At 61.0% G+C, this 22641-nt stretch overlaps 2 protein-coding genes and 2 pseudogenes across 2 annotated transcripts; all 4 read right to left on the bottom strand.

The window, feature by feature from the left end:
* Positions 1–3080: 3080 nt before the first annotated feature.
* Positions 3081–3382, bottom strand: LOC140645983 (feather keratin 1-like; annotated as a pseudogene).
* A 3795-nt stretch (positions 3383–7177) lies between these two features.
* Positions 7178–7479, bottom strand: LOC140645984 (feather keratin 1-like; annotated as a pseudogene).
* Positions 7480–15372: 7893 nt separating this feature from the next.
* On the bottom strand, positions 15373–15681 carry LOC140645976 (feather keratin 1-like). Its single transcript, XM_072849417.1, has one exon. The coding sequence runs from the start codon at positions 15679–15681 to the stop codon at positions 15373–15375; it is 309 nt and encodes a 102-aa protein (XP_072705518.1).
* A 3792-nt stretch (positions 15682–19473) lies between these two features.
* On the bottom strand, positions 19474–19776 carry LOC140645977 (feather keratin-like). Its single transcript, XM_072849418.1, has one exon. It carries the CDS (start codon positions 19774–19776, stop codon positions 19474–19476), a length of 303 nt encoding a protein of 100 aa, XP_072705519.1.
* Positions 19777–22641: the final 2865 nt, after the last annotated feature.

Below are 22641 nucleotides of genomic sequence, written 5' to 3'. Positions count from 1 at the left end.
GGCGTTGGGTCCGTCCTTGCCGTGCTGCCAGCTCGCTAAGCCTGTCTTTAGGCCTGGCCTTTCCCGTTGAGTGTGCTCTGTGGGTGTCTTGGTGCCTCTGTGGCTTGTGAGGTTGTAGGTGGGAGAAAGGAGGCTGCCCGTTTGGGCTTGTTCCCCCCTGGTGCCGTCCCTGGGGGTGGCAGTGCAAGCAGGCAGAGGAGGGGTGCTTGGGAGAGCAGGCCGTGGTCCTGGCAGCCCTGGTTGAGAGCTGGCAAGCCTTGTGATGTGGGGAGCCCTGCCCCGCTCCCCAGGGGCTTGTGTTGGCCCCTGGGTAGCGCTGCCCTTAGCTGGGGCCGGCAGATTTGCAGCCTGGGCTGTGGCGCAGACACGGTGCTTGATGTGGATCACCTCGCAAGGGCAGGTGAGTTTGTGGAGAGCCCAGGAGTGTGGCGAGAGGCAGAGGGGAGTGGGAGTGTGAGCGGCAGGCAGGAGAGGCTGTTGAGCAAGGGCCTTTGGGCTCTTTACTTGGGGTGAGTGCCGAGGGCTGAGGCCACTTCTCTGCACAGTGTTGGAGGGGCAGAAAGAGGACTTGGATGTTGCAGAGGGCATTGGAGGCGAGCATGGTGCACGGGGCTGCAGAGCCGAGGCCCTGGTGGTGGTGGATGCATGCGGAAGGGTTGATGAATGGCAAGGCCTGGCCCAATTGAGCCAAGGTGAGTGTTTTTCAGGCTGTTTGTCAGGCGAGCAGTGCTTGTTGCTGAGGAAGATGAAGGGAGGTAGGAAGGAGTGCTGCACGTGCGGAGGTCAGCGAGTGCGTAGGGCCTGAGGGGTCGTAGCCGTGAGCGCAGAGGGAGGTGGCTGATGTCCTTGGGAGGCTACTCTCCATTGTCTTGTGAAGGTCATGGTGCCTGGGAGCGGTTCCTGATGGCTGGAAGAGAGCTCCTAGCCCTTCTACCTTGAAGAAGATCAGGAAGGACCATGTGGGAAACTAGAGCTTGCGTAGCCTGAGCTCATTGCCGAGAAAGGTGATGGAGGAAATTGTCCAGGAAAGCACGGCCGAGCCCAGGAAGGACATGAAGGTGATGGGGAGCGGTCGGCGTGAATTTACAAAGGGAAATCACGCTTGACCGACCTCCGTGTCTCCTCCGTTGAAGTGACTAGCTTTGTGGACGAGGAGAGAGCCGTGGCTGGTGTTCACCTCGACCTTTTAGTAAAGCCTTTGACGCTTTCTCCCTTGCGTGCTCCTAGACAAGGCGAGAAAGTACGGGGTGCGTAAGTGGACAGTGAGGTGGAGTGCAAAGTGGCTGAAGGGCTGGGCCCAGAGGCTTGTGATCAGTGTCCCAGAGTCGAGATGGAGGCAAGTCTCAAGCGGTGTAGCGCTGGCCTCGGGTCCGTGGGGCCACCACTGTTCAACATCCTCCACAATGACGTGGGCAGCGGGACGGAGTGCCCCTCAGCAAGTTGTCAGATGGTGCAAAATGTGGCGGAGTGGCTGAGGCAGCGGCTGGATGTGGCACCATTGAGAGGGATGCGGAGAGGCTGGAGATGGGGGCGGAGAGGAATGTCCTGGAGTTGAAGAGAGGGAAAGGCCAAGTCCTGGGCCTGGGGAGGAATAGTGGTGGGCAGCCGGACGTGGTGGGGGCCAAGAGGCTGGAAAGCAGCTTTGCTGAGCACGACTTTGTGGTGCTGGCGGTGCAAAAGCTGACTATGAGGCAGCAATGCAGCCTTGGGTCAAAGGAGACCAAGAGTCTCCAGGGCGGCATTGGGCAGCGCGTTGCCAGCAGGTCGGGGAGGTGCTCTTGCGCTCTGTTCAGCGCTGGTGAGGCCCCGTGTGGAGTCCTGTGTCCAGTGGAGGGCTCCCCAGTGGAAGAAGGACATGGCCTTAGTGGAGCGAGTCGAGCGCAGGGCCCCCTGGACTCTGAAGGAACTGGAGCATCCTTCGTATGAGGAGAAGCTGAGAGAGCTGTGAGGTTTTTGAGCCAGGAGGCAAGGCCACGCAGGGGAGATGTCATCACTGTGTGTATATCACGGACGGGAGGGAATGAGGACGGCGGAGCCAGACTCTTCTCATGGGTGCCCACGGGCAGGGCAAGGGTGAATGGAGAAAGCTGCAAAGACGTGCCATTTCCTTGGAAGAGAAGACAACCTTTGTTCAGTGTGAGGGTGGTCAAACAGTGGAACCGGTTGGGCAGAGAGGTGTTGGAGCCTCCATCCTTGGAGCTACTGAAAACCTGACTGGACATGGTCGTGGACAGCCTGCTGGAGCTGACCCTGCTTGAGCAGGTTGGTTGGTCTCCAGAGGTTCCTGTTTGCTGTGATTCTGCTTGCTGTGATGGCCAGAGAGTCGTGCTGGGAAGAGAGTTGGTTCAAGTGCGTGCTGCCACGGGGAGCTTGGGTCAGAGGCAAGGGTCGAAGTGCATTAGCGTGTCCAAGCCTTTGTTTGGGCAAGTGAAGGGCTTGTGTGAGGGGCTCGAAGCCCCCGTGTGCTGCTCTGTGGTGGTGGTGGTGGTGGTGGTGGTGTTGCTGGGGACGTAGTTCCCAAGAGAGGCCTTGTAGCCCTTTCCACCTACCGCAACGGGCTCTTGAGCCCTGTCTTTGTGCTGGGTGAGGCTGGAAGAGCCTTGGGAGAAGAAAGGAAGTGGAGGCGTCATGGGCTGGGATGCAGGAGAACTTTATTGAGGGAAAAGAGTGAAAAGGCAGGAGCGCCAAGTGGAAGGGAGGCGGTGTGAGGGGCAAGTAGGGCGACCGTCAGCCCACATCTCTCTCTTGTGTGAGACAGATCTTGCCAGAGCACCAAGCTCTTCCTGCTCCGCAGTGGGAGCGGCACTCTGGAGGTCCCCGGTGGTCTTTGGCTTGTGAGAAGGCGGTTGCAGCGGAGAGTACTGGACATAGCAGAAGGGGGGATGCAAAGAAGGAGGTACATGGGCCATGTTTCCAGGCAGGCCGGGCTGGCCCCTTCCCTGCTGGCTTTGTGCCTTGGGAGGAGGAGCCGTGGACAGTGGGGCCCATGTGCCAGCAATGGCCGGGAGGTGCGTCTCCTCAATGCATGAGGCGGCTTCCAGGCTGTGTGGGGTTGGTGTCAGGGGTGGTGGCGAGCGCCCTTAGCAGGGGTAGCAGCCTCTTCTGCCGCCGAAGCAGCCCAGGCCTCCGAAGCCGTAGCCGAAGCCGCCGGAGGAGACGGGCACTCCCTGGGAGCTGAGGACGTTGCCCACAGCAGCGGATGAGGAGGATCCGACGGCGGTGCTCTGGGGAAGGAGCTGAGGATGGGTCCTGGCAGGGTGACCAGCACGGCGGGAGGCTGGATGACAACGCGGGAGTCCTGGCACTGCGTGACACAGGGCTCGTTGCAGCTGTTAGCCAGCGGGGTGGGTCCGCAGGGGCGGCAGAGGTCGTAGCAGGCCATGTGTGTGGTGCGGAGGGGCCCTGGAAGAGAGGGTGTTGAGGAAGCGGAGGGGCGTGGGGGTGCGAGGAGCGGTGTTGCAGGAGAGCGAGGGAGGCCAGGGGAGGCCTGGTGTGGGTGTGTGGGGAGCGTGGCGGTGGGGAGGCGTGAGGGCTGCTGAGGCTGGGAGCCAGAGCGTGCTGGAAGAGACGGGCCAGGTGTGGGGGCAGGAGAAGGAGGGGAAGGGTGTTGAGACTCACCTTGTTGACGGCGGAGGAGAAGGCGTGAGGAGAAGTGTGTGAGGGAGAGAGGCGCTGGGCCGGCTTTTATGCTGGTCCCCGAGGGGCAGGACAGCCTTTGCGCATGAGAGCATCGTGCAGCAAGCAGCTGTTGCATGCCAGAGGCTGGCAAGCAGTGAGGTGGGGTGTGTTTTCCTTCCCGCAATTCTGCAATTTCACGTCCTCCTCTTGAGGACGTGTCCACTTGGCCCTGGCGGCAGCTTTTAAGTGCGAGTATTAGAGGCCAAAGGCTTGGTGTTTGGGCGCGTGTCAGGGCGGGCAGAAGACGCCACCAACGCGTAGGAGAGGTGGGGTGTCGTCAGGTGAGGTCATCCCGTGGCGCTCGTGTAGCGTGGTTTGGGGTTTTGTTGTGAAGAGGGGGCCCCGTTTCCTCGCAGGCCTGGAAGGTGGGTCTGGGCTTTGGAGGTGTGCCAGGTGTGAGGTGCTGCCCCTTCCATGGCGTTGGGTCCGTCCTTGCCGTGCTGCCAGCTCGCTAAGCCTGTCTTTAGGCCTGGCCTTTCCCGTTGAGTGTGCTCTGTGGGTGTCTTGGTGCCTCTGTGGCTTGTGAGGTTGTAGGTGGGAGAAAGGAGGCTGCCCGTTTGGGCTTGTTCCCCCCTGGTGCCGTCCCTGGGGGTGGCAGTGCAAGCAGGCAGAGGAGGGGTGCTTGGGAGAGCAGGCCGTGGTCCTGGCAGCCCTGGTTGAGAGCTGGCAAGCCTTGTGATGTGGGGAGCCCTGCCCCGCTCCCCAGGGGCTTGTGTTGGCCCCTGGGTAGCGCTGCCCTTAGCTGGGGCCGGCAGATTTGCAGCCTGGGCTGTGGCGCAGACACGGTGCTTGATGTGGATCACCTCGCAAGGGCAGGTGAGTTTGTGGAGAGCCCAGGAGTGTGGCGAGAGGCAGAGGGGAGTGGGAGTGTGAGCGGCAGGCAGGAGAGGCTGTTGAGCAAGGGCCTTTGGGCTCTTTACTTGGGGTGAGTGCCGAGGGCTGAGGCCACTTCTCTGCACAGTGTTGGAGGGGCAGAAAGAGGACTTGGATGTTGCAGAGGGCATTGGAGGCGAGCATGGTGCACGGGGCTGCAGAGCCGAGGCCCTGGTGGTGGTGGATGCATGCGGAAGGGTTGATGAATGGCAAGGCCTGGCCCAATTGAGCCAAGGTGAGTGTTTTTCAGGCTGTTTGTCAGGCGAGCAGTGCTTGTTGCTGAGGAAGATGAAGGGAGGTAGGAAGGAGTGCTGCACGTGCGGAGGTCAGCGAGTGCGTAGGGCCTGAGGGGTCGTAGCCGTGAGCGCAGAGGGAGGTGGCTGATGTCCTTGGGAGGCTACTCTCCATTGTCTTGTGAAGGTCATGGTGCCTGGGAGCGGTTCCTGATGGCTGGAAGAGAGCTCCTAGCCCTTCTACCTTGAAGAAGATCAGGAAGGACCATGTGGGAAACTAGAGCTTGCGTAGCCTGAGCTCATTGCCGAGAAAGGTGATGGAGGAAATTGTCCAGGAAAGCACGGCCGAGCCCAGGAAGGACATGAAGGTGATGGGGAGCGGTCGGCGTGAATTTACAAAGGGGAAATCACGCTTGACCGACCTCCGTGTCTCCTCCGTTGAAGTGACTAGCTTTGTGGACGAGGAGAGAGCCGTGGCTGGTGTTCACCTCGACCTTTTAGTAAAGCCTTTGACGCTTTCTCCCCTTGCGTGCTCCTAGACAAGGCGAGAAAGTACGGGGTGCGTAAGTGGACAGTGAGGTGGAGTGCAAAGTGGCTGAAGGGCTGGGCCCAGAGGCTTGTGATCAGTGTCCCAGAGTCGAGATGGAGGCAAGTCTCAAGCGGTGTAGCGCTGGCCTCGGGTCCGTGGGGCCACCACTGTTCAACATCCTCCACAATGACGTGGGCAGCGGGACGGAGTGCCCCCTCAGCAAGTTGTCAGATGGTGCAAAATGTGGCGGAGTGGCTGAGGCAGCGGCTGGATGTGGCACCATTGAGAGGGATGCGGAGAGGCTGGAGATGGGGGCGGAGAGGAATGTCCTGGAGTTGAAGAGAGGGAAAGGCCAAGTCCTGGGCCTGGGGAGGAATAGTGGTGGGCAGCCGGACGTGGTGGGGGCCAAGAGGCTGGAAAGCAGCTTTGCTGAGCACGACTTTGTGGTGCTGGCGGTGCAAAAGCTGACTATGAGGCAGCAATGCAGCCTTGGGTCAAAGGAGACCAAGAGTCTCCAGGGCGGCATTGGGCAGCGCGTTGCCAGCAGGTCGGGGGAGGTGCTCTTGCGCTCTGTTCAGCGCTGGTGAGGCCCCGTGTGGAGTCCTGTGTCCAGTGGAGGGCTCCCCAGTGGAAGAAGGACATGGCCTTAGTGGAGCGAGTCGAGCGCAGGGCCCCCTGGACTCTGAAGGAACTGGAGCATCCTTCGTATGAGGAGAAGCTGAGAGAGCTGTGAGGTTTTTGAGCCAGGAGGCAAGGCCACGCAGGGGAGATGTCATCACTGTGTGTATATCACGGACGGGAGGGAATGAGGACGGGGGAGCCAGACTCTTCTCATGGGTGCCCACGGGCAGGGCAAGGGTGAATGGAGAAAGCTGCAAAGACGTGCCATTTCCTTGGAAGAGAAGACAACCTTTGTTCAGTGTGAGGGTGGTCAAACAGTGGAACCGGTTGGGCAGAGAGGTGTTGGAGCCTCCATCCTTGGAGCTACTGAAAACCTGACTGGACATGGTCGTGGACAGCCTGCTGGAGCTGACCCTGCTTGAGCAGGTTGGTTGGTCTCCAGAGGTTCCTGTTTGCTGTGATTCTGCTTGCTGTGATGGCCAGAGAGTCGTGCTGGGAAGAGAGTTGGTTCAAGTGCGTGCTGCCACGGGGAGCTTGGGTCAGAGGCAAGGGTCGAAGTGCATTAGCGTGTCCAAGCCTTTGTTTGGGCAAGTGAAGGGCTTGTGTGAGGGGCTCGAAGCCCCGTGTGCTGCTCTGTGGTGGTGGTGGTGGTGGTGGTGGTGTTGCTGGGGACGTAGTTCCCAAGAGAGGCCTTGTAGCCCTTTCCACCTACCGCAACGGGCTCTTGAGCCCTGTCTTTGTGCTGGGTGAGGCTGGAAGAGCCTTGGGAGAAGAAAGGAAGTGGAGGCGTCATGGGCTGGGATGCAGGAGAACTTTATTGAGGGAAAAGAGTGAAAAGGCAGGAGCGCCAAGTGGAAGGGAGGCGGTGTGAGGGGCAAGTAGGGCGACCGTCAGCCCACATCTCTCTCTTGTGTGAGACAGATCTTGCCAGAGCACCAAGCTCTTCCTGCTCCGCAGTGGGAGCGGCACTCTGGAGGTCCCCGGTGGTCTTTGGCTTGTGAGAAGGCGGTTGCAGCGGAGAGTACTGGACATAGCAGAAGGGGGGATGCAAAGAAGGAGGTACATGGGCCATGTTTCCAGGCAGGCCGGGCTGGCCCCTTCCCTGCTGGCTTTGTGCCTTGGGAGGAGGAGCCGTGGACAGTGGGGCCCATGTGCCAGCAATGGCCGGGAGGTGCGTCTCCTCAATGCATGAGGCGGCTTCCAGGCTGTGTGGGGTTGGTGTCAGGGGTGGTGGCGAGCGCCCTTAGCAGGGGTAGCAGCCTCTTCTGCCGCCGAAGCAGCCCAGGCCTCCGAAGCCGTAGCCGAAGCCGCCGGAGGAGACGGGCACTCCCTGGGAGCTGAGGACGTTGCCCACAGCAGCGGATGAGGAGGATCCGACGGCGGTGCTCTGGGGAAGGAGCTGAGGATGGGTCCTGGCAGGGTGACCAGCACGGCGGGAGGCTGGATGACAACGCGGGAGTCCTGGCACTGCGTGACACAGGGCTCGTTGCAGCTGTTAGCCAGCGGGGTGGGTCCGCAGGGGCGGCAGAGGTCGTAGCAGGCCATGTGTGTGGTGCGGAGGGGCCCTGGAAGAGAGGGTGTTGAGGAAGCGGAGGGGCGTGGGGGTGCGAGGAGCGGTGTTGCAGGAGAGCGAGGGAGGCCAGGGGAGGCCTGGTGTGGGTGTGTGGGGAGCGTGGCGGTGGGGAGGCGTGAGGGCTGCTGAGGCTGGGAGCCAGAGCGTGCTGGAAGAGACGGGCCAGGTGTGGGGGCAGGAGAAGGAGGGGAAGGGTGTTGAGACTCACCTTGTTGACGGCGGAGGAGAAGGCGTGAGGAGAAGTGTGTGAGGGAGAGAGGCGCTGGGCCGGCTTTTATGCTGGTCCCCGAGGGGCAGGACAGCCTTTGCGCATGAGAGCATCGTGCAGCAAGCAGCTGTTGCATGCCAGAGGCTGGCAAGCAGTGAGGTGGGGTGTGTTTTCCTTCCCGCAATTCTGCAATTTCACGTCCTCCTCTTGAGGACGTGTCCACTTGCCCTGGCGGCAGCTTTTAAGTGCGAGTATTAGAGGCCAAAGGCTTGGTGTTTGGGCGCGTGTCAGGGCGGGCAGAAGACGCCACCAACGCGTAGGAGAGGTGGGGTGTCGTCAGGTGAGGTCATCCCGTGGCGCTCGTGTAGCGTGGTTTGGGGTTTTGTTGTGAAGAGGGGGCCCCGTTTCCTCGCAGGCCTGGAAGGTGGGTCTGGGCTTTGGAGGTGTGCCAGGTGTGAGGTGCTGCCCCTTCCATGGCGTTGGGTCCGTCCTTGCCGTGCTGCCAGCTCGCTAAGCCTGTCTTTAGGCCTGGCCTTTCCCGTTGAGTGTGCTCTGTGGGTGTCTTGGTGCCTCTGTGGCTTGTGAGGTTGTAGGTGGGAGAAAGGAGGCTGCCCGTTTGGGCTTGTTCCCCCCTGGTGCCGTCCCTGGGGGTGGCAGTGCAAGCAGGCAGAGGAGGGGTGCTTGGGAGAGCAGGCCGTGGTCCTGGCAGCCCTGGTTGAGAGCTGGCAAGCCTTGTGATGTGGGGAGCCCTGCCCCGCTCCCCAGGGGCTTGTGTTGGCCCCTGGGTAGCGCTGCCCTTAGCTGGGGCCGGCAGATTTGCAGCCTGGGCTGTGGCGCAGACACGGTGCTTGATGTGGATCACCTCGCAAGGGCAGGTGAGTTTGTGGAGAGCCCAGGAGTGTGGCGAGAGGCAGAGGGGGAGTGGGAGTGTGAGCGGCAGGCAGGAGAGGCTGTTGAGCAAGGGCCTTTGGGCTCTTTACTTGGGGTGAGTGCCGAGGGCTGAGGCCACTTCTCTGCACAGTGTTGGAGGGGCAGAAAGAGGACTTGGATGTTGCAGAGGGCATTGGAGGCGAGCATGGTGCACGGGGCTGCAGAGCCGAGGCCCTGGTGGTGGTGGATGCATGCGGAAGGGTTGATGAATGGCAAGGCCTGGCCCAATTGGAGCCAAGGTGAGTGTTTTTCAGGCTGTTTGTCAGGCGAGCAGTGCTTGTTGCTGAGGAAGATGAAGGGAGGTAGGAAGGAGTGCTGCACGTGCGGAGGTCAGCGAGTGCGTAGGGCCTGAGGGGTCGTAGCCGTGAGCGCAGAGGGAGGTGGCTGATGTCCTTGGGAGGCTACTCTCCATTGTCTTGTGAAGGTCATGGTGCCTGGGAGCGGTTCCTGATGGCTGGAAGAGAGCTCCTAGCCCTTCTACCTTGAAGAAGATCAGGAAGGACCATGTGGGAAACTAGAGCTTGCGTAGCCTGAGCTCATTGCCGAGAAAGGTGATGGAGGAAATTGTCCAGGAAAGCACGGCCGAGCCCAGGAAGGACATGAAGGTGATGGGGAGCGGTCGGCGTGAATTTACAAAGGGGAAATCACGCTTGACCGACCTCCGTGTCTCCTCCGTTGAAGTGACTAGCTTTGTGGACGAGGAGAGAGCCGTGGCTGGTGTTCACCTCGACCTTTCAGTAAAGCCTTTGACGCTTTCTCCCCTTGCGTGCTCCTAGACAAGGCGAGAAAGTACGGGGTGCGTAAGTGGACAGTGAGGTGGAGTGCAAAGTGGCTGAAGGGCTGGGCCCAGAGGCTTGTGATCAGTGTCCCAGAGTCGAGATGGAGGCAAGTCTCAAGCGGTGTAGCGCTGGCCTCGGGTCCGTGGGGCCACCACTGTTCAACATCCTCCACAATGACGTGGGCAGCGGGACGGAGTGCCCCTCAGCAAGTTGTCAGATGGTGCAAAATGTGGCGGAGTGGCTGAGGCAGCGGCTGGATGTGGCACCATTGAGAGGGATGCGGAGAGGCTGGAGATGGGGGCGGAGAGGAATGTCCTGGAGTTGAAGAGAGGGAAAGGCCAAGTCCTGGGCCTGGGGAGGAATAGTGGTGGGCAGCCGGACGTGGTGGGGGCCAAGAGGCTGGAAAGCAGCTTTGCTGAGCACGACTTTGTGGTGCTGGCGGTGCAAAAGCTGACTATGAGGCAGCAATGCAGCCTTGGGTCAAAGGAGACCAAGAGTCTCCAGGGCGGCATTGGGCAGCGCGTTGCCAGCAGGTCCGGGAGGTGCTCTTGCGCTCTGTTCAGCGCTGGTGAGGCCCCGTGTGGAGTCCTGTGTCCAGTGGAGGGCTCCCCAGTGGAAGAAGGACATGGCCTTAGTGGAGCGAGTCGAGCGCAGGGCCCCCTGGACTCTGAAGGAACTGGAGCATCCTTCGTATGAGGAGAAGCTGAGAGAGCTGTGAGGTTTTTGAGCCAGGAGGCAAGGCCACGCAGGGGAGATGTCATCACTGTGTGTATATCACGGACGGGAGGGAATGAGGACGGGGGAGCCAGACTCTTCTCATGGGTGCCCACGGGCAGGGCAAGGGTGAATGGAGAAAGCTGCAAAGACGTGCCATTTCCTTGGAAGAGAAGACAACCTTTGTTCAGTGTGAGGGTGGTCAAACAGTGGAACCGGTTGGGCAGAGAGGTGTTGGAGCCTCCATCCTTGGAGCTACTGAAAACCTGACTGGACATGGTCGTGGACAGCCTGCTGGAGCTGACCCTGCTTGAGCAGGTTGGTTGGTCTCCAGAGGTTCCTGTTTGCTGTGATTCTGCTTGCTGTGATGGCCAGAGAGTCGTGCTGGGAAGAGAGTTGGTTCAAGTGCGTGCTGCCACGGGGAGCTTGGGTCAGAGGCAAGGGTCGAAGTGCATTAGCGTGTCCAAGCCTTTGTTTGGGCAAGTGAAGGGCTTGTGTGAGGGGCTCGAAGCCCCCGTGTGCTGCTCTGTGGTGGTGGTGGTGGTGGTGGTGGTGTTGCTGGGGACGTAGTTCCCAAGAGAGGCCTTGTAGCCCTTTCCACCTACCGCAACGGGCTCTTGAGCCCTGTCTTTGTGCTGGGTGAGGCTGGAAGAGCCTTGGGAGAAGAAAGGAAGTGGAGGCGTCATGGGCTGGGATGCAGGAGAACTTTATTGAGGGAAAAGAGTGAAAAGGCAGGAGCGCCAAGTGGAAGGGAGGCGGTGTGAGGGGCAAGTAGGGCGACCGTCAGCCCACATCTCTCTCTTGTGTGAGACAGATCTTGCCAGAGCACCAAGCTCTTCCTGCTCCGCAGTGGGAGCGGCACTCTGGAGGTCCCCGGTGGTCTTTGGCTTGTGAGAAGGCGGTTGCAGCGGAGAGTACTGGACATAGCAGAAGGGGGATGCAAAGAAGGAGGTACATGGGCCATGTTTCCAGGCAGGCCGGGCTGGCCCCTTCCCTGCTGGCTTTGTGCCTTGGGAGGAGGAGCCGTGGACAGTGGGGCCCATGTGCCAGCAATGGCCGGGAGGTGCGTCTCCTCAATGCATGAGGCGGCTTCCAGGCTGTGTGGGGTTGGTGTCAGGGGTGGTGGCGAGCGCCCTTAGCAGGGGTAGCAGCCTCTTCTGCCGCCGAAGCAGCCCAGGCCTCCGGCCGTAGCCGAAGCCGCCGGAGGAGACGGGCACTCCCTGGGAGCTGAGGACGTTGCCCACAGCAGCGGATGAGGAGGATCCGACGGCGGTGCTCTGGGGAAGGAGCTGAGGATGGGTCCTGGCAGGGTGACCAGCACGGCGGGAGGCTGGATGACAACGCGGGAGTCCTGGCACTGCGTGACACAGGGCTCGTTGCAGCTGTTAGCCAGCGGGGTGGGTCCGCAGGGGCGGCAGAGGTCGTAGCAGGCCATGTGTGTGGTGCGGAGGGGCCCTGGAAGAGAGGGTGTTGAGGAAGCGGAGGGGCGTGGGGGTGCGAGGAGCGGTGTTGCAGGAGAGCGAGGGAGGCCAGGGGAGGCCTGGTGTGGGTGTGTGGGGAGCGTGGCGGTGGGGAGGCGTGAGGGCTGCTGAGGCTGGGAGCCAGAGCGTGCTGGAAGAGACGGGCCAGGTGTGGGGGCAGGAGAAGGAGGGGAAGGGTGTTGAGACTCACCTTGTTGACGGCGGAGGAGAAGGCGTGAGGAGAAGTGTGTGAGGGAGAGAGGCGCTGGGCCGGCTTTTATGCTGGTCCCCGAGGGGCAGGACAGCCTTTGCGCATGAGAGCATCGTGCAGCAAGCAGCTGTTGCATGCCAGAGGCTGGCAAGCAGTGAGGTGGGGTGTGTTTTCCTTCCCGCAATTCTGCAATTTCACGTCCTCCTCTTGAGGACGTGTCCACTTGGCCCTGGCGGCAGCTTTTAAGTGCGAGTATTAGAGGCCAAAGGCTTGGTGTTTGGGCGCGTGTCAGGGCGGGCAGAAGACGCCACCAACGCGTAGGGAGAGGTGGGGTGTCGTCAGGTGAGGTCATCCCGTGGCGCTCGTGTAGCGTGGTTTGGGGTTTTGTTGTGAAGAGGGGGCCCCGTTTCCTCGCAGGCCTGGAAGGTGGGTCTGGGCTTTGGAGGTGTGCCAGGTGTGAGGTGCTGCCCCTTCCATGGCGTTGGGTCCGTCCTTGCCGTGCTGCCAGCTCGCTAAGCCTGTCTTTAGGCCTGGCCTTTCCCGTTGAGTGTGCTCTGTGGGTGTCTTGGTGCCTCTGTGGCTTGTGAGGTTGTAGGTGGGAGAAAGGAGGCTGCCCGTTTGGGCTTGTTCCCCCCTGGTGCCGTCCCTGGGGGTGGCAGTGCAAGCAGGCAGAGGAGGGGTGCTTGGGAGAGCAGGCCGTGGTCCTGGCAGCCCTGGTTGAGAGCTGGCAAGCCTTGTGATGTGGGGAGCCCTGCCCCGCTCCCCAGGGGCTTGTGTTGGCCCCTGGGTAGCGCTGCCCTTAGCTGGGGCCGGCAGATTTGCAGCCTGGGCTGTGGCGCAGACACGGTGCTTGATGTGGATCACCTCGCAAGGGCAGGTGAGTTTGTGGAGAGCCCAGGAGTGTGGCGAGAGGCAGAGGGGGAGTGGGAGTGTGAGCGGCAGGCAGGAGAGGCTGTTGAGCAAGGGCCTTTGGGCTCTTTACTTGGGGTGAGTGCCGAGGGCTGAGGCCACTTCTCTGCACAGTGTTGGAGGGGCAGAAAGAGGACTTGGATGTTGCAGAGGGCATTGGAGGCGAGCATGGTGCACGGGGCTGCAGAGCCGAGGCCCTGGTGGTGGTGGATGCATGCGGAAGGGTTGATGAATGGCAAGGCCTGGCCCAATTGAGCCAAGGTGAGTGTTTTTCAGGCTGTTTGTCAGGCGAGCAGTGCTTGTTGCTGAGGAAGATGAAGGGAGGTAGGAAGGAGTGCTGCACGTGCGGAGGTCAGCGAGTGCGTAGGGCCTGAGGGGTCGTAGCCGTGAGCGCAGAGGGAGGTGGCTGATGTCCTTGGGAGGCTACTCTCCATTGTCTTGTGAAGGTCATGGTGCCTGGGAGCGGTTCCTGATGGCTGGAAGAGAGCTCCTAGCCCTTCTACCTTGAAGAAGATCAGGAAGGACCATGTGGGAAACTAGAGCTTGCGTAGCCTGAGCTCATTGCCGAGAAAGGTGATGGAGGAAATTGTCCAGGAAAGCACGGCCGAGCCCAGGAAGGACATGAAGGTGATGGGGAGCGGTCGGCGTGAATTTACAAAGGGGAAATCACGCTTGACCGACCTCCGTGTCTCCTCCGTTGAAGTGACTAGCTTTGTGGACGAGGAGAGAGCCGTGGCTGGTGTTCTCCTCGACCTTTTAGTAAAGCCTTTGACGCTTTCTCCCCTTGCGTGCTCCTAGACAAGGCGAGAAAGTACGGGGTGCGTAAGTGGACAGTGAGGTGGAGTGCAAAGTGGCTGAAGGGCTGGGCCCAGAGGCTTGTGATCAGTGTCCCAGAGTCGAGATGGAGGCAAGTCTCAAGCGGTGTAGCGCTGGCCTCGGGTCCGTGGGGCCACCACTGTTCAACATCCTCCACAATGACGTGGGCAGCGGGACGGAGTGCCCCCTCAGCAAGTTGTCAGATGGTGCAAAATGTGGCGGAGTGGCTGAGGCAGCGGCTGGATGTGGCACCATTGGAGAGGGATGCGGAGAGGCTGGAGATGGGGGCGGAGAGGAATGTCCTGGAGTTGAAGAGAGGGAAAGGCCAAGTCCTGGGCCTGGGGAGGAATAGTGGTGGGCAGCCGGACGTGGTGGGGGCCAAGAGGCTGGAAAGCAGCTTTGCTGAGCACGACTTTGTGGTGCTGGCGGTGCAAAAGCTGACTATGAGGCAGCAATGCAGCCTTGGGTCAAAGGAGACCAAGAGTCTCCAGGGCGGCATTGGGCAGCGCGTTGCCAGCAGGTCGGGGGAGGTGCTCTTGCGCTCTGTTCAGCGCTGGTGAGGCCCCGTGTGGAGTCCTGTGTCCAGTGGAGGGCTCCCCAGTGGAAGAAGGACATGGCCTTAGTGGAGCGAGTCGAGCGCAGGGCCCCCTGGACTCTGAAGGAACTGGAGCATCCTTCGTATGAGGAGAAGCTGAGAGAGCTGTGAGGTTTTTGAGCCAGGAGGCAAGGCCACGCAGGGGAGATGTCATCACTGTGTGTATATCACGGACGGGAGGGAATGAGGACGGGGGAGCCAGACTCTTCTCATGGGTGCCCACGGGCAGGGCAAGGGTGAATGGAGAAAGCTGCAAAGACGTGCCATTTCCTTGGAAGAGAAGACAACCTTTGTTCAGTGTGAGGGTGGTCAAACAGTGGAACCGGTTGGGCAGAGAGGTGTTGGAGCCTCCATCCTTGGAGCTACTGAAAACCTGACTGGACATGGTCGTGGACAGCCTGTTGGAGCTGACCCTGCTTGAGCAGGTTGGTTGGTCTCCAGAGGTTCCTGTTTGCTGTGATTCTGCTTGCTGTGATGGCCAGAGAGTCGTGCTGGGAAGAGAGTTGGTTCAAGTGCGTGCTGCCACGGGGAGCTTGGGTCAGAGGCAAGGGTCGAAGTGCATTAGCGTGTCCAAGCCTTTGTTTGGGCAAGTGAAGGGCTTGTGTGAGGGGCTCGAAGCCCCCGTGTGCTGCTCTGTGGTGGTGGTGGTGGTGGTGGTGGTGTTGCTGGGGACGTAGTTCCCAAGAGAGGCCTTGTAGCCCTTTCCACCTACCGCAACGGGCTCTTGAGCCCTGTCTTTGTGCTGGGTGAGGCTGGAAGAGCCTTGGGAGAAGAAAGGAAGTGGAGGCGTCATGGGCTGGGATGCAGGAGAACTTTATTGAGGGAAAAGAGTGAAAAGGCAGGAGCGCCAAGTGGAAGGGAGGCGGTGTGAGGGGCAAGTAGGGCGACCGTCAGCCCACATCTCTCTCTTGTGTGAGACAGATCTTGCCAGAGCACCAAGCTCTTCCTGCTCCGCAGTGGGAGCGGCACTCTGGAGGTCCCCGGTGGTCTTTGGCTTGTGAGAAGGCGGTTGCAGCGGAGAGTACTGGACATAGCAGAAGGGGGGATGCAAAGAAGGAGGTACATGGGCCATGTTTCCAGGCAGGCCGGGCTGGCCCCTTCCCTGCTGGCTTTGTGCCTTGGGAGGAGGAGCCGTGGACAGTGGGGCCCATGTGCCAGCAATGGCCGGGAGGTGCGTCTCCTCAATGCATGAGGCGGCTTCCAGGCTGTGTGGGGTTGGTGTCAGGGGTGGTGGCGAGCGCCCTTAGCAGGGGTAGCAGCCTCTTCTGCCGCCGAAGCAGCCCAGGCCTCCGAAGCCGTAGCCGTAGCCGAAGCCGCCGGAGGAGACGGGCACTCCCTGGGAGCTGAGGACGTTGCCCACAGCAGCGGATGAGGAGGATCCGACGGCGGTGCTCTGGGGGAAGGAGCTGAGGATGGGTCCTGGCAGGGTGACCAGCACGGCGGGAGGCTGGATGACAACGCGGGAGTCCTGGCACTGCGTGACACAGGGCTCGTTGCAGCTGTTAGCCAGCGGGGTGGGTCCGCAGGGGCGGCAGAGGTCGTAGCAGGCCATGTGTGTGGTGCGGAGGGGCCCTGGAAGAGAGGGTGTTGAGGAAGCGGAGGGGCGTGGGGGTGCGAGGAGCGGTGTTGCAGGAGAGCGAGGGAGGCCAGGGGAGGCCTGGTGTGGGTGTGTGGGGAGCGTGGCGGTGGGGAGGCGTGAGGGCTGCTGAGGCTGGGAGCCAGAGCGTGCTGGAAGAGACGGGCCAGGTGTGGGGGCAGGAGAAGGAGGGGAAGGGTGTTGAGACTCACCTTGTTGACGGCGGAGGAGAAGGCGTGAGGAGAAGTGTGTGAGGGAGAGAGGCGCTGGGCCGGCTTTTATGCTGGTCCCCGAGGGGCAGGACAGCCTTTGCGCATGAGAGCATCGTGCAGCAAGCAGCTGTTGCATGCCAGAGGCTGGCAAGCAGTGAGGTGGGGTGTGTTTTCCTTCCCGCAATTCTGCAATTTCACGTCCTCCTCTTGAGGACGTGTCCACTTGCCCTGGCGGCAGCTTTTAAGTGCGAGTATTAGAGGCCAAAGGCTTGGTGTTTGGGCGCGTGTCAGGGCGGGCAGAAGACGCCACCAACGCGTAGGAGAGGTGGGGTGTCGTCAGGTGAGGTCATCCCGTGGCGCTCGTGTAGCGTGGTTTGGGGTTTTGTTGTGAAGAGGGGGCCCCGTTTCCTCGCAGGCCTGGAAGGTGGGTCTGGGCTTTGGAGGTGTGCCAGGTGTGAGGTGCTGCCCCTTCCATGGCGTTGGGTCCGTCCTTGCCGTGCTGCCAGCTCGCTAAGCCTGTCTTTAGGCCTGGCCTTTCCCGTTGAGTGTGCTCTGTGGGTGTCTTGGTGCCTCTGTGGCTTGTGAGGTTGTAGGTGGGAGAAAGGAGGCTGCCCGTTTGGGCTTGTTCCCCCCTGGTGCCGTCCCTGCGGGTGGCAGTGCAAGCAGGCAGAGGAGGGGTGCTTGGGAGAGCAGGCCGTGGTCCTGGCAGCCCTGGTTGAGAGCTGGCAAGCCTTGTGATGTGGGGAGCCCTGCCCCGCTCCCCAGGGGCTTGTGTTGGCCCCTGGGTAGCGCTGCCCTTAGCTGGGGCCGGCAGATTTGCAGCCTGGGCTGTGGCGCAGACACGGTGCTTGATGTGGATCACCTCGCAAGGGCAGGTGAGTTTGTGGAGAGCCCAGGAGTGTGGCGAGAGGCAGAGGGGGAGTGGGAGTGTGAGCGGCAGGCAGGAGAGGCTGTTGAGCAAGGGCCTTTGGGCTCTTTACTTGGGGTGAGTGCCGAGGGCTGAGGCCACTTCTCTGCACAGTGTTGGAGGGGCAGAAAGAGGACTTGGATGTTGCAGAGGGCATTGGAGGCGAGCATGGTGCACGGGGCTGCAGAGCCGAGGCCCTGGTGGTGGTGGATGCATGCGGAAGGGTTGATGAATGGCAAGGCCTGGCCCAATTGAGCCAAGGTGAGTGTTTTTCAGGCTGTTTGTCAGGCGAGCAGTGCTTGTTGCTGAGGAAGATGAAGGGAGGTAGGAAGGAGTGCTGCACGTGCGGAGGTCAGCGAGTGCGTAGGGCCTGAGGGGTCGTAGCCGTGAGCGCAGAGGGAGGTGGCTGATGTCCTTGGGAGGCTACTCTCCATTGTCTTGTGAAGGTCATGGTGCCTGGGAGCGGTTCCTGATGGCTGGAAGAGAGCTCCTAGCCCTTCTACCTTGAAGAAGATCAGGAAGGACCATGTGGGAAACTAGAGCTTGCGTAGCCTGAGCTCATTGCCGAGAAAGGTGATGGAGGAAATTGTCCAGGAAAGCACGGCCGAGCCCAGGAAGGACATGAAGGTGATGGGGAGCGGTCGGCGTGAATTTACAAAGGGGAAATCACGCTGACCGACCTCCGTGTCTCCTCCGTTGAAGTGACTAGCTTTGTGGACGAGGAGAGAGCCGTGGCTGGTGTTCACCTCGACCTTTAGTAAAGCCTTTGACGCTTTCTCCCTTGCGTGCTCCTAGACAAGGCGAGAAAGTACGGGGTGCGTAAGTGGACAGTGAGGTGGAGTGCAAAGTGGCTGAAGGGCTGGGCCCAGAGGCTTGTGATCAGTGTCCCAGAGTCGAGATGGAGGCAAGTCTCAAGCGGTGTAGCGCTGGCCTCGGGTCCGTGGGGCCACCACTGTTCAACATCCTCCACAATGACGTGGGCAGCGGGACGGAGTGCCCCTCAGCAAGTTGTCAGATGGTGCAAAATGTGGCGGAGTGGCTGAGGCAGCGGCTGGATGTGGCACCATTGGAGAGGGATGCGGAGAGGCTGGAGATGGGGGCGGAGAGGAATGTCCTGGAGTTGAAGAGAGGGAAAGGCCAAGTCCTGGGCCTGGGGAGGAATAGTGGTGGGCAGCCGGACGTGGTGGGGGCCAAGAGGCTGGAAAGCAGCTTTGCTGAGCACGACTTTGTGGTGCTGGCGGTGCAAAAGCTGACTATGAGGCAGCAATGCAGCCTTGGGTCAAAGGAGACCAAGAGTCTCCAGGGCGGCATTGGGCAGCGCGTTGCCAGCAGGTCGGGGAGGTGCTCTTGCGCTCTGTTCAGCGCTGGTGAGGCCCCGTGTGGAGTCCTGTGTCCAGTGGAGGGCTCCCCAGTGGAAGAAGGACATGGCCTTAGTGGAGCGAGTCGAGCGCAGGGCCCCCTGGACTCTGAAGGAACTGGAGCATCCTTCGTATGAGGAGAAGCTGAGAGAGCTGTGAGGTTTTTGAGCCAGGAGGCAAGGCCACGCAGGGGAGATGTCATCACTGTGTGTATATCACGGACGGGAGGGAATGAGGACGGGGGAGCCAGACTCTTCTCATGGGTGCCCACGGGCAGGGCAAGGGTGAATGGAGAAAGCTGCAAAGACGTGCCATTTCCTTGGAAGAGAAGACAACCTTTGTTCAGTGTGAGGGTGGTCAAACAGTGGAACCGGTTGGGCAGAGAGGTGTTGGAGCCTCCATCCTTGGAGCTACTGAAAACCTGACTGGACATGGTCGTGGACAGCCTGGTGGAGCTGACCCTGCTTGAGCAGGTTGGTTGGTCTCCAGAGGTTCCTGTTTGCTGTGATTCTGCTTGCTGTGATGGCCAGAGAGTCGTGCTGGGAAGAGAGTTGGTTCAAGTGCGTGCTGCCACGGGGAGCTTGGGTCAGAGGCAAGGGTCGAAGTGCATTAGCGTGTCCAAGCCTTTGTTTGGGCAAGTGAAGGGCTTGTGTGAGGGGCTCGAAGCCCCCGTGTGCTGCTCTGTGGTGGTGGTGGTGGTGGTGGTGGTGTTGCTGGGGACGTAGTTCCCAAGAGAGGCCTTGTAGCCCTTTCCACCTACCGCAACGGGCTCTTGAGCCCTGTCTTTGTGCTGGGTGAGGCTGGAAGAGCCTTGGGAGAAGAAAGGAAGTGGAGGCGTCATGGGCTGGGATGCAGGAGAACTTTATTGAGGGAAAAGAGTGAAAAGGCAGGAGCGCCAAGTGGAAGGGAGGCGGTGTGAGGGGCAAGTAGGGCGACCGTCAGCCCACATCTCTCTCTTGTGTGAGACAGATCTTGCCAGAGCACCAAGCTCTTCCTGCTCCGCAGTGGGAGCGGCACTCTGGAGGTCCCCGGTGGTCTTTGGCTTGTGAGAAGGCGGTTGCAGCGGAGAGTACTGGACATAGCAGAAGGGGGGATGCAAAGAAGGAGGTACATGGGCCATGTTTCCAGGCAGGCCGGGCTGGCCCCTTCCCTGCTGGCTTTGTGCCTTGGGAGGAGGAGCCGTGGACAGTGGGGCCCATGTGCCAGCAATGGCCGGGAGGTGCGTCTCCTCAATGCATGAGGCGGCTTCCAGGCTGTGTGGGGTTGGTGTCAGGGGTGGTGGCGAGCGCCCTTAGCAGGGGTAGCAGCCTCTTCTGCCGCCGAAGCAGCCCAGGCCTCCGAAGCCGTAGCCGAAGCCGCCGGAGGAGACGGGCACTCCCTGGGAGCTGAGGACGTTGCCCACAGCAGCGGATGAGGAGGATCCGACGGCGGTGCTCTGGGGGAAGGAGCTGAGGATGGGTCCTGGCAGGGTGACCAGCACGGCGGGAGGCTGGATGACAACGCGGGAGTCCTGGCACTGCGTGACACAGGGCTCGTTGCAGCTGTTAGCCAGCGGGGTGGGTCCGCAGGGGCGGCAGAGGTCGTAGCAGGCCATGTGTGTGGTGCGGAGGGGCCCTGGAAGAGAGGGTGTTGAGGAAGCGGAGGGGCGTGGGGGTGCGAGGAGCGGTGTTGCAGGAGAGCGAGGGAGGCCAGGGGAGGCCTGGTGTGGGTGTGTGGGGAGCGTGGCGGTGGGGAGGCGTGAGGGCTGCTGAGGCTGGGAGCCAGAGCGTGCTGGAAGAGACGGGCCAGGTGTGGGGGCAGGAGAAGGAGGGGAAGGGTGTTGAGACTCACCTTGTTGACGGCGGAGGAGAAGGCGTGAGGAGAAGTGTGTGAGGGAGAGAGGCGCTGGGCCGGCTTTTATGCTGGTCCCCGAGGGGCAGGACAGCCTTTGCGCATGAGAGCATCGTGCAGCAAGCAGCTGTTGCATGCCAGAGGCTGGCAAGCAGTGAGGTGGGGTGTGTTTTCCTTCCCGCAATTCTGCAATTTCACGTCCTCCTCTTGAGGACGTGTCCACTTGCCCTGGCGGCAGCTTTTAAGTGCGAGTATTAGAGGCCAAAGGCTTGGTGTTTGGGCGCGTGTCAGGGCGGGCAGAAGACGCCACCAACGCGTAGGAGAGGTGGGGTGTCGTCAGGTGAGGTCATCCCGTGGCGCTCGTGTAGCGTGGTTTGGGGTTTTGTTGTGAAGAGGGGCCCCGTTTCCTCGCAGGCCTGGAAGGTGGGTCTGGGCTTTGGAGGTGTGCCAGGTGTGAGGTGCTGCCCCTTCCATGGCGTTGGGTCCGTCCTTGCCGTGCTGCCAGCTCGCTAAGCCTGTCTTTAGGCCTGGCCTTTCCCGCTGAGTGTGCTCTGTGGGTGTCTTGGTGCCTCTGTGGCTTGTGAGGTTGTAGGTGGGAGAAAGGAGGCTGCCCGTTTGGGCTTGTTCCCCCCTGGTGCCGTCCCTGGGGGTGGCAGTGCAAGCAGGCAGAGGAGGGGTGCTTGGGAGAGCAGGCCGTGGTCCTGGCAGCCCTGGTTGAGAGCTGGCAAGCCTTGTGATGTGGGGAGCCCTGCCCCGCTCCCCAGGGGCTTGTGTTGGCCCCTGGGTAGCGCTGCCCTTAGCTGGGGCCGGCAGATTTGCAGCCTGGGCTGTGGCGCAGACACGGTGCTTGATGTGGATCACCTCGCAAGGGCAGGTGAGTTTGTGGAGAGCCCAGGAGTGTGGCGAGAGGCAGAGGGGGAGTGGGAGTGTGAGCGGCAGGCAGGAGAGGCTGTTGAGCAAGGGCCTTTGGGCTCTTTACTTGGGGTGAGTGCCGAGGGCTGAGGCCACTTCTCTGCACAGTGTTGGAGGGGCAGAAAGAGGACTTGGATGTTGCAGAGGGCATTGGAGGCGAGCATGGTGCACGGGGCTGCAGAGCCGAGGCCCTGGTGGTGGTGGATGCATGCGGAAGGGTTGATGAATGGCAAGGCCTGGCCCAATTGAGCCAAGGTGAGTGTTTTTCAGGCTGTTTGTCAGGCGAGCAGTGCTTGTTGCTGAGGAAGATGAAGGGAGGTAGGAAGGAGTGCTGCACGTGCGGAGGTCAGCGAGTGCGTAGGGCCTGAGGGGTCGTAGCCGTGAGCGCAGAGGGAGGTGGCTGATGTCCTTGGGAGGCTACTCTCCATTGTCTTGTGAAGGTCATGGTGCCTGGGAGCGGTTCCTGATGGCTGGAAGAGAGCTCCTAGCCCTTCTACCTTGAAGAAGATCAGGAAGGACCATGTGGGAAACTAGAGCTTGCGTAGCCTGAGCTCATTGCCGAGAAAGGTGATGGAGGAAATTGTCCAGGAAAGCACGGCCGAGCCCAGGAAGGACATGAAGGTGATGGGGAGCGGTCGGCGTGAATTTACAAAGGGGAAATCACGCTTGACCGACCTCCGTGTCTCCTCCGTTGAAGTGACTAGCTTTGTGGACGAGGAGAGAGCCGTGGCTGGTGTTCACCTCGACCTTTAGTAAAGCCTTTGACGCTTTCTCCCCTTGCGTGCTCCTAGACAAGGCGAGAAAGTACGGGGTGCGTAAGTGGACAGTGAGGTGGAGTGCAAAGTGGCTGAAGGGCTGGGCCCAGAGGCTTGTGATCAGTGTCCCAGAGTCGAGATGGAGGCAAGTCTCAAGCGGTGTAGCGCTGGCCTCGGGTCCGTGGGGCCACCACTGTTCAACATCCTCCACAATGACGTGGGCAGCGGGACGGAGTGCCCCCTCAGCAAGTTGTCAGATGGTGCAAAATGTGGCGGAGTGGCTGAGGCAGCGGCTGGATGTGGCACCATTGAGAGGGATGCGGAGAGGCTGGAGATGGGGGCGGAGAGGAATGTCCTGGAGTTGAAGAGAGGGAAAGGCCAAGTCCTGGGCCTGGGGAGGAATAGTGGTGGGCAGCCGGACGTGGTGGGGGCCAAGAGGCTGGAAAGCAGCTTTGCTGAGCACGACTTTGTGGTGCTGGCGGTGCAAAAGCTGACTATGAGGCAGCAATGCAGCCTTGGGTCAAAGGAGACCAAGAGTCTCCAGGGCGGCATTGGGCAGCGCGTTGCCAGCAGGTCGGGGGAGGTGCTCTTGCGCTCTGTTCAGCGCTGGTGAGGCCCCGTGTGGAGTCCTGTGTCCAGTGGAGGGCTCCCCAGTGGAAGAAGGACATGGCCTTAGTGGAGCGAGTCGAGCGCAGGGCCCCCTGGACTCTGAAGGAACTGGAGCATCCTTCGTATGAGGAGAAGCTGAGAGAGCTGTGAGGTTTTTGAGCCAGGAGGCAAGGCCACGCAGGGGAGATGTCATCACTGTGTGTATATCACGGACGGGAGGGAATGAGGACGGGGGAGCCAGACTCTTCTCATGGGTGCCCACGGGCAGGGCAAGGGTGAATGGAGAAAGCTGCAAAGACGTGCCATTTCCTTGGAAGAGAAGACAACCTTTGTTCAGTGTGAGGGTGGTCAAA

The sequence above is a fragment of the Ciconia boyciana genome, unplaced genomic scaffold, assembly GCF_034638445.1.
Source record: "Ciconia boyciana unplaced genomic scaffold, ASM3463844v1 HiC_scaffold_68, whole genome shotgun sequence".
Taxonomy (NCBI): domain Eukaryota; kingdom Metazoa; phylum Chordata; class Aves; order Ciconiiformes; family Ciconiidae; genus Ciconia; species Ciconia boyciana.
Note: the sequence above shows the minus strand (reverse complement) of the source record. Positions and strands in the feature narration are given on the sequence as shown.

Coding starts and splice junctions, on each gene's coding strand:
- LOC140645977 (XM_072849418.1), bottom strand. CDS start 19,776: ATGGCCTGCTACGACCTCTGCCGCCCCTGCGGACCCACCCCGCTGGCT.
- LOC140645976 (XM_072849417.1), bottom strand. CDS start 15,681: ATGGCCTGCTACGACCTCTGCCGCCCCTGCGGACCCACCCCGCTGGCT.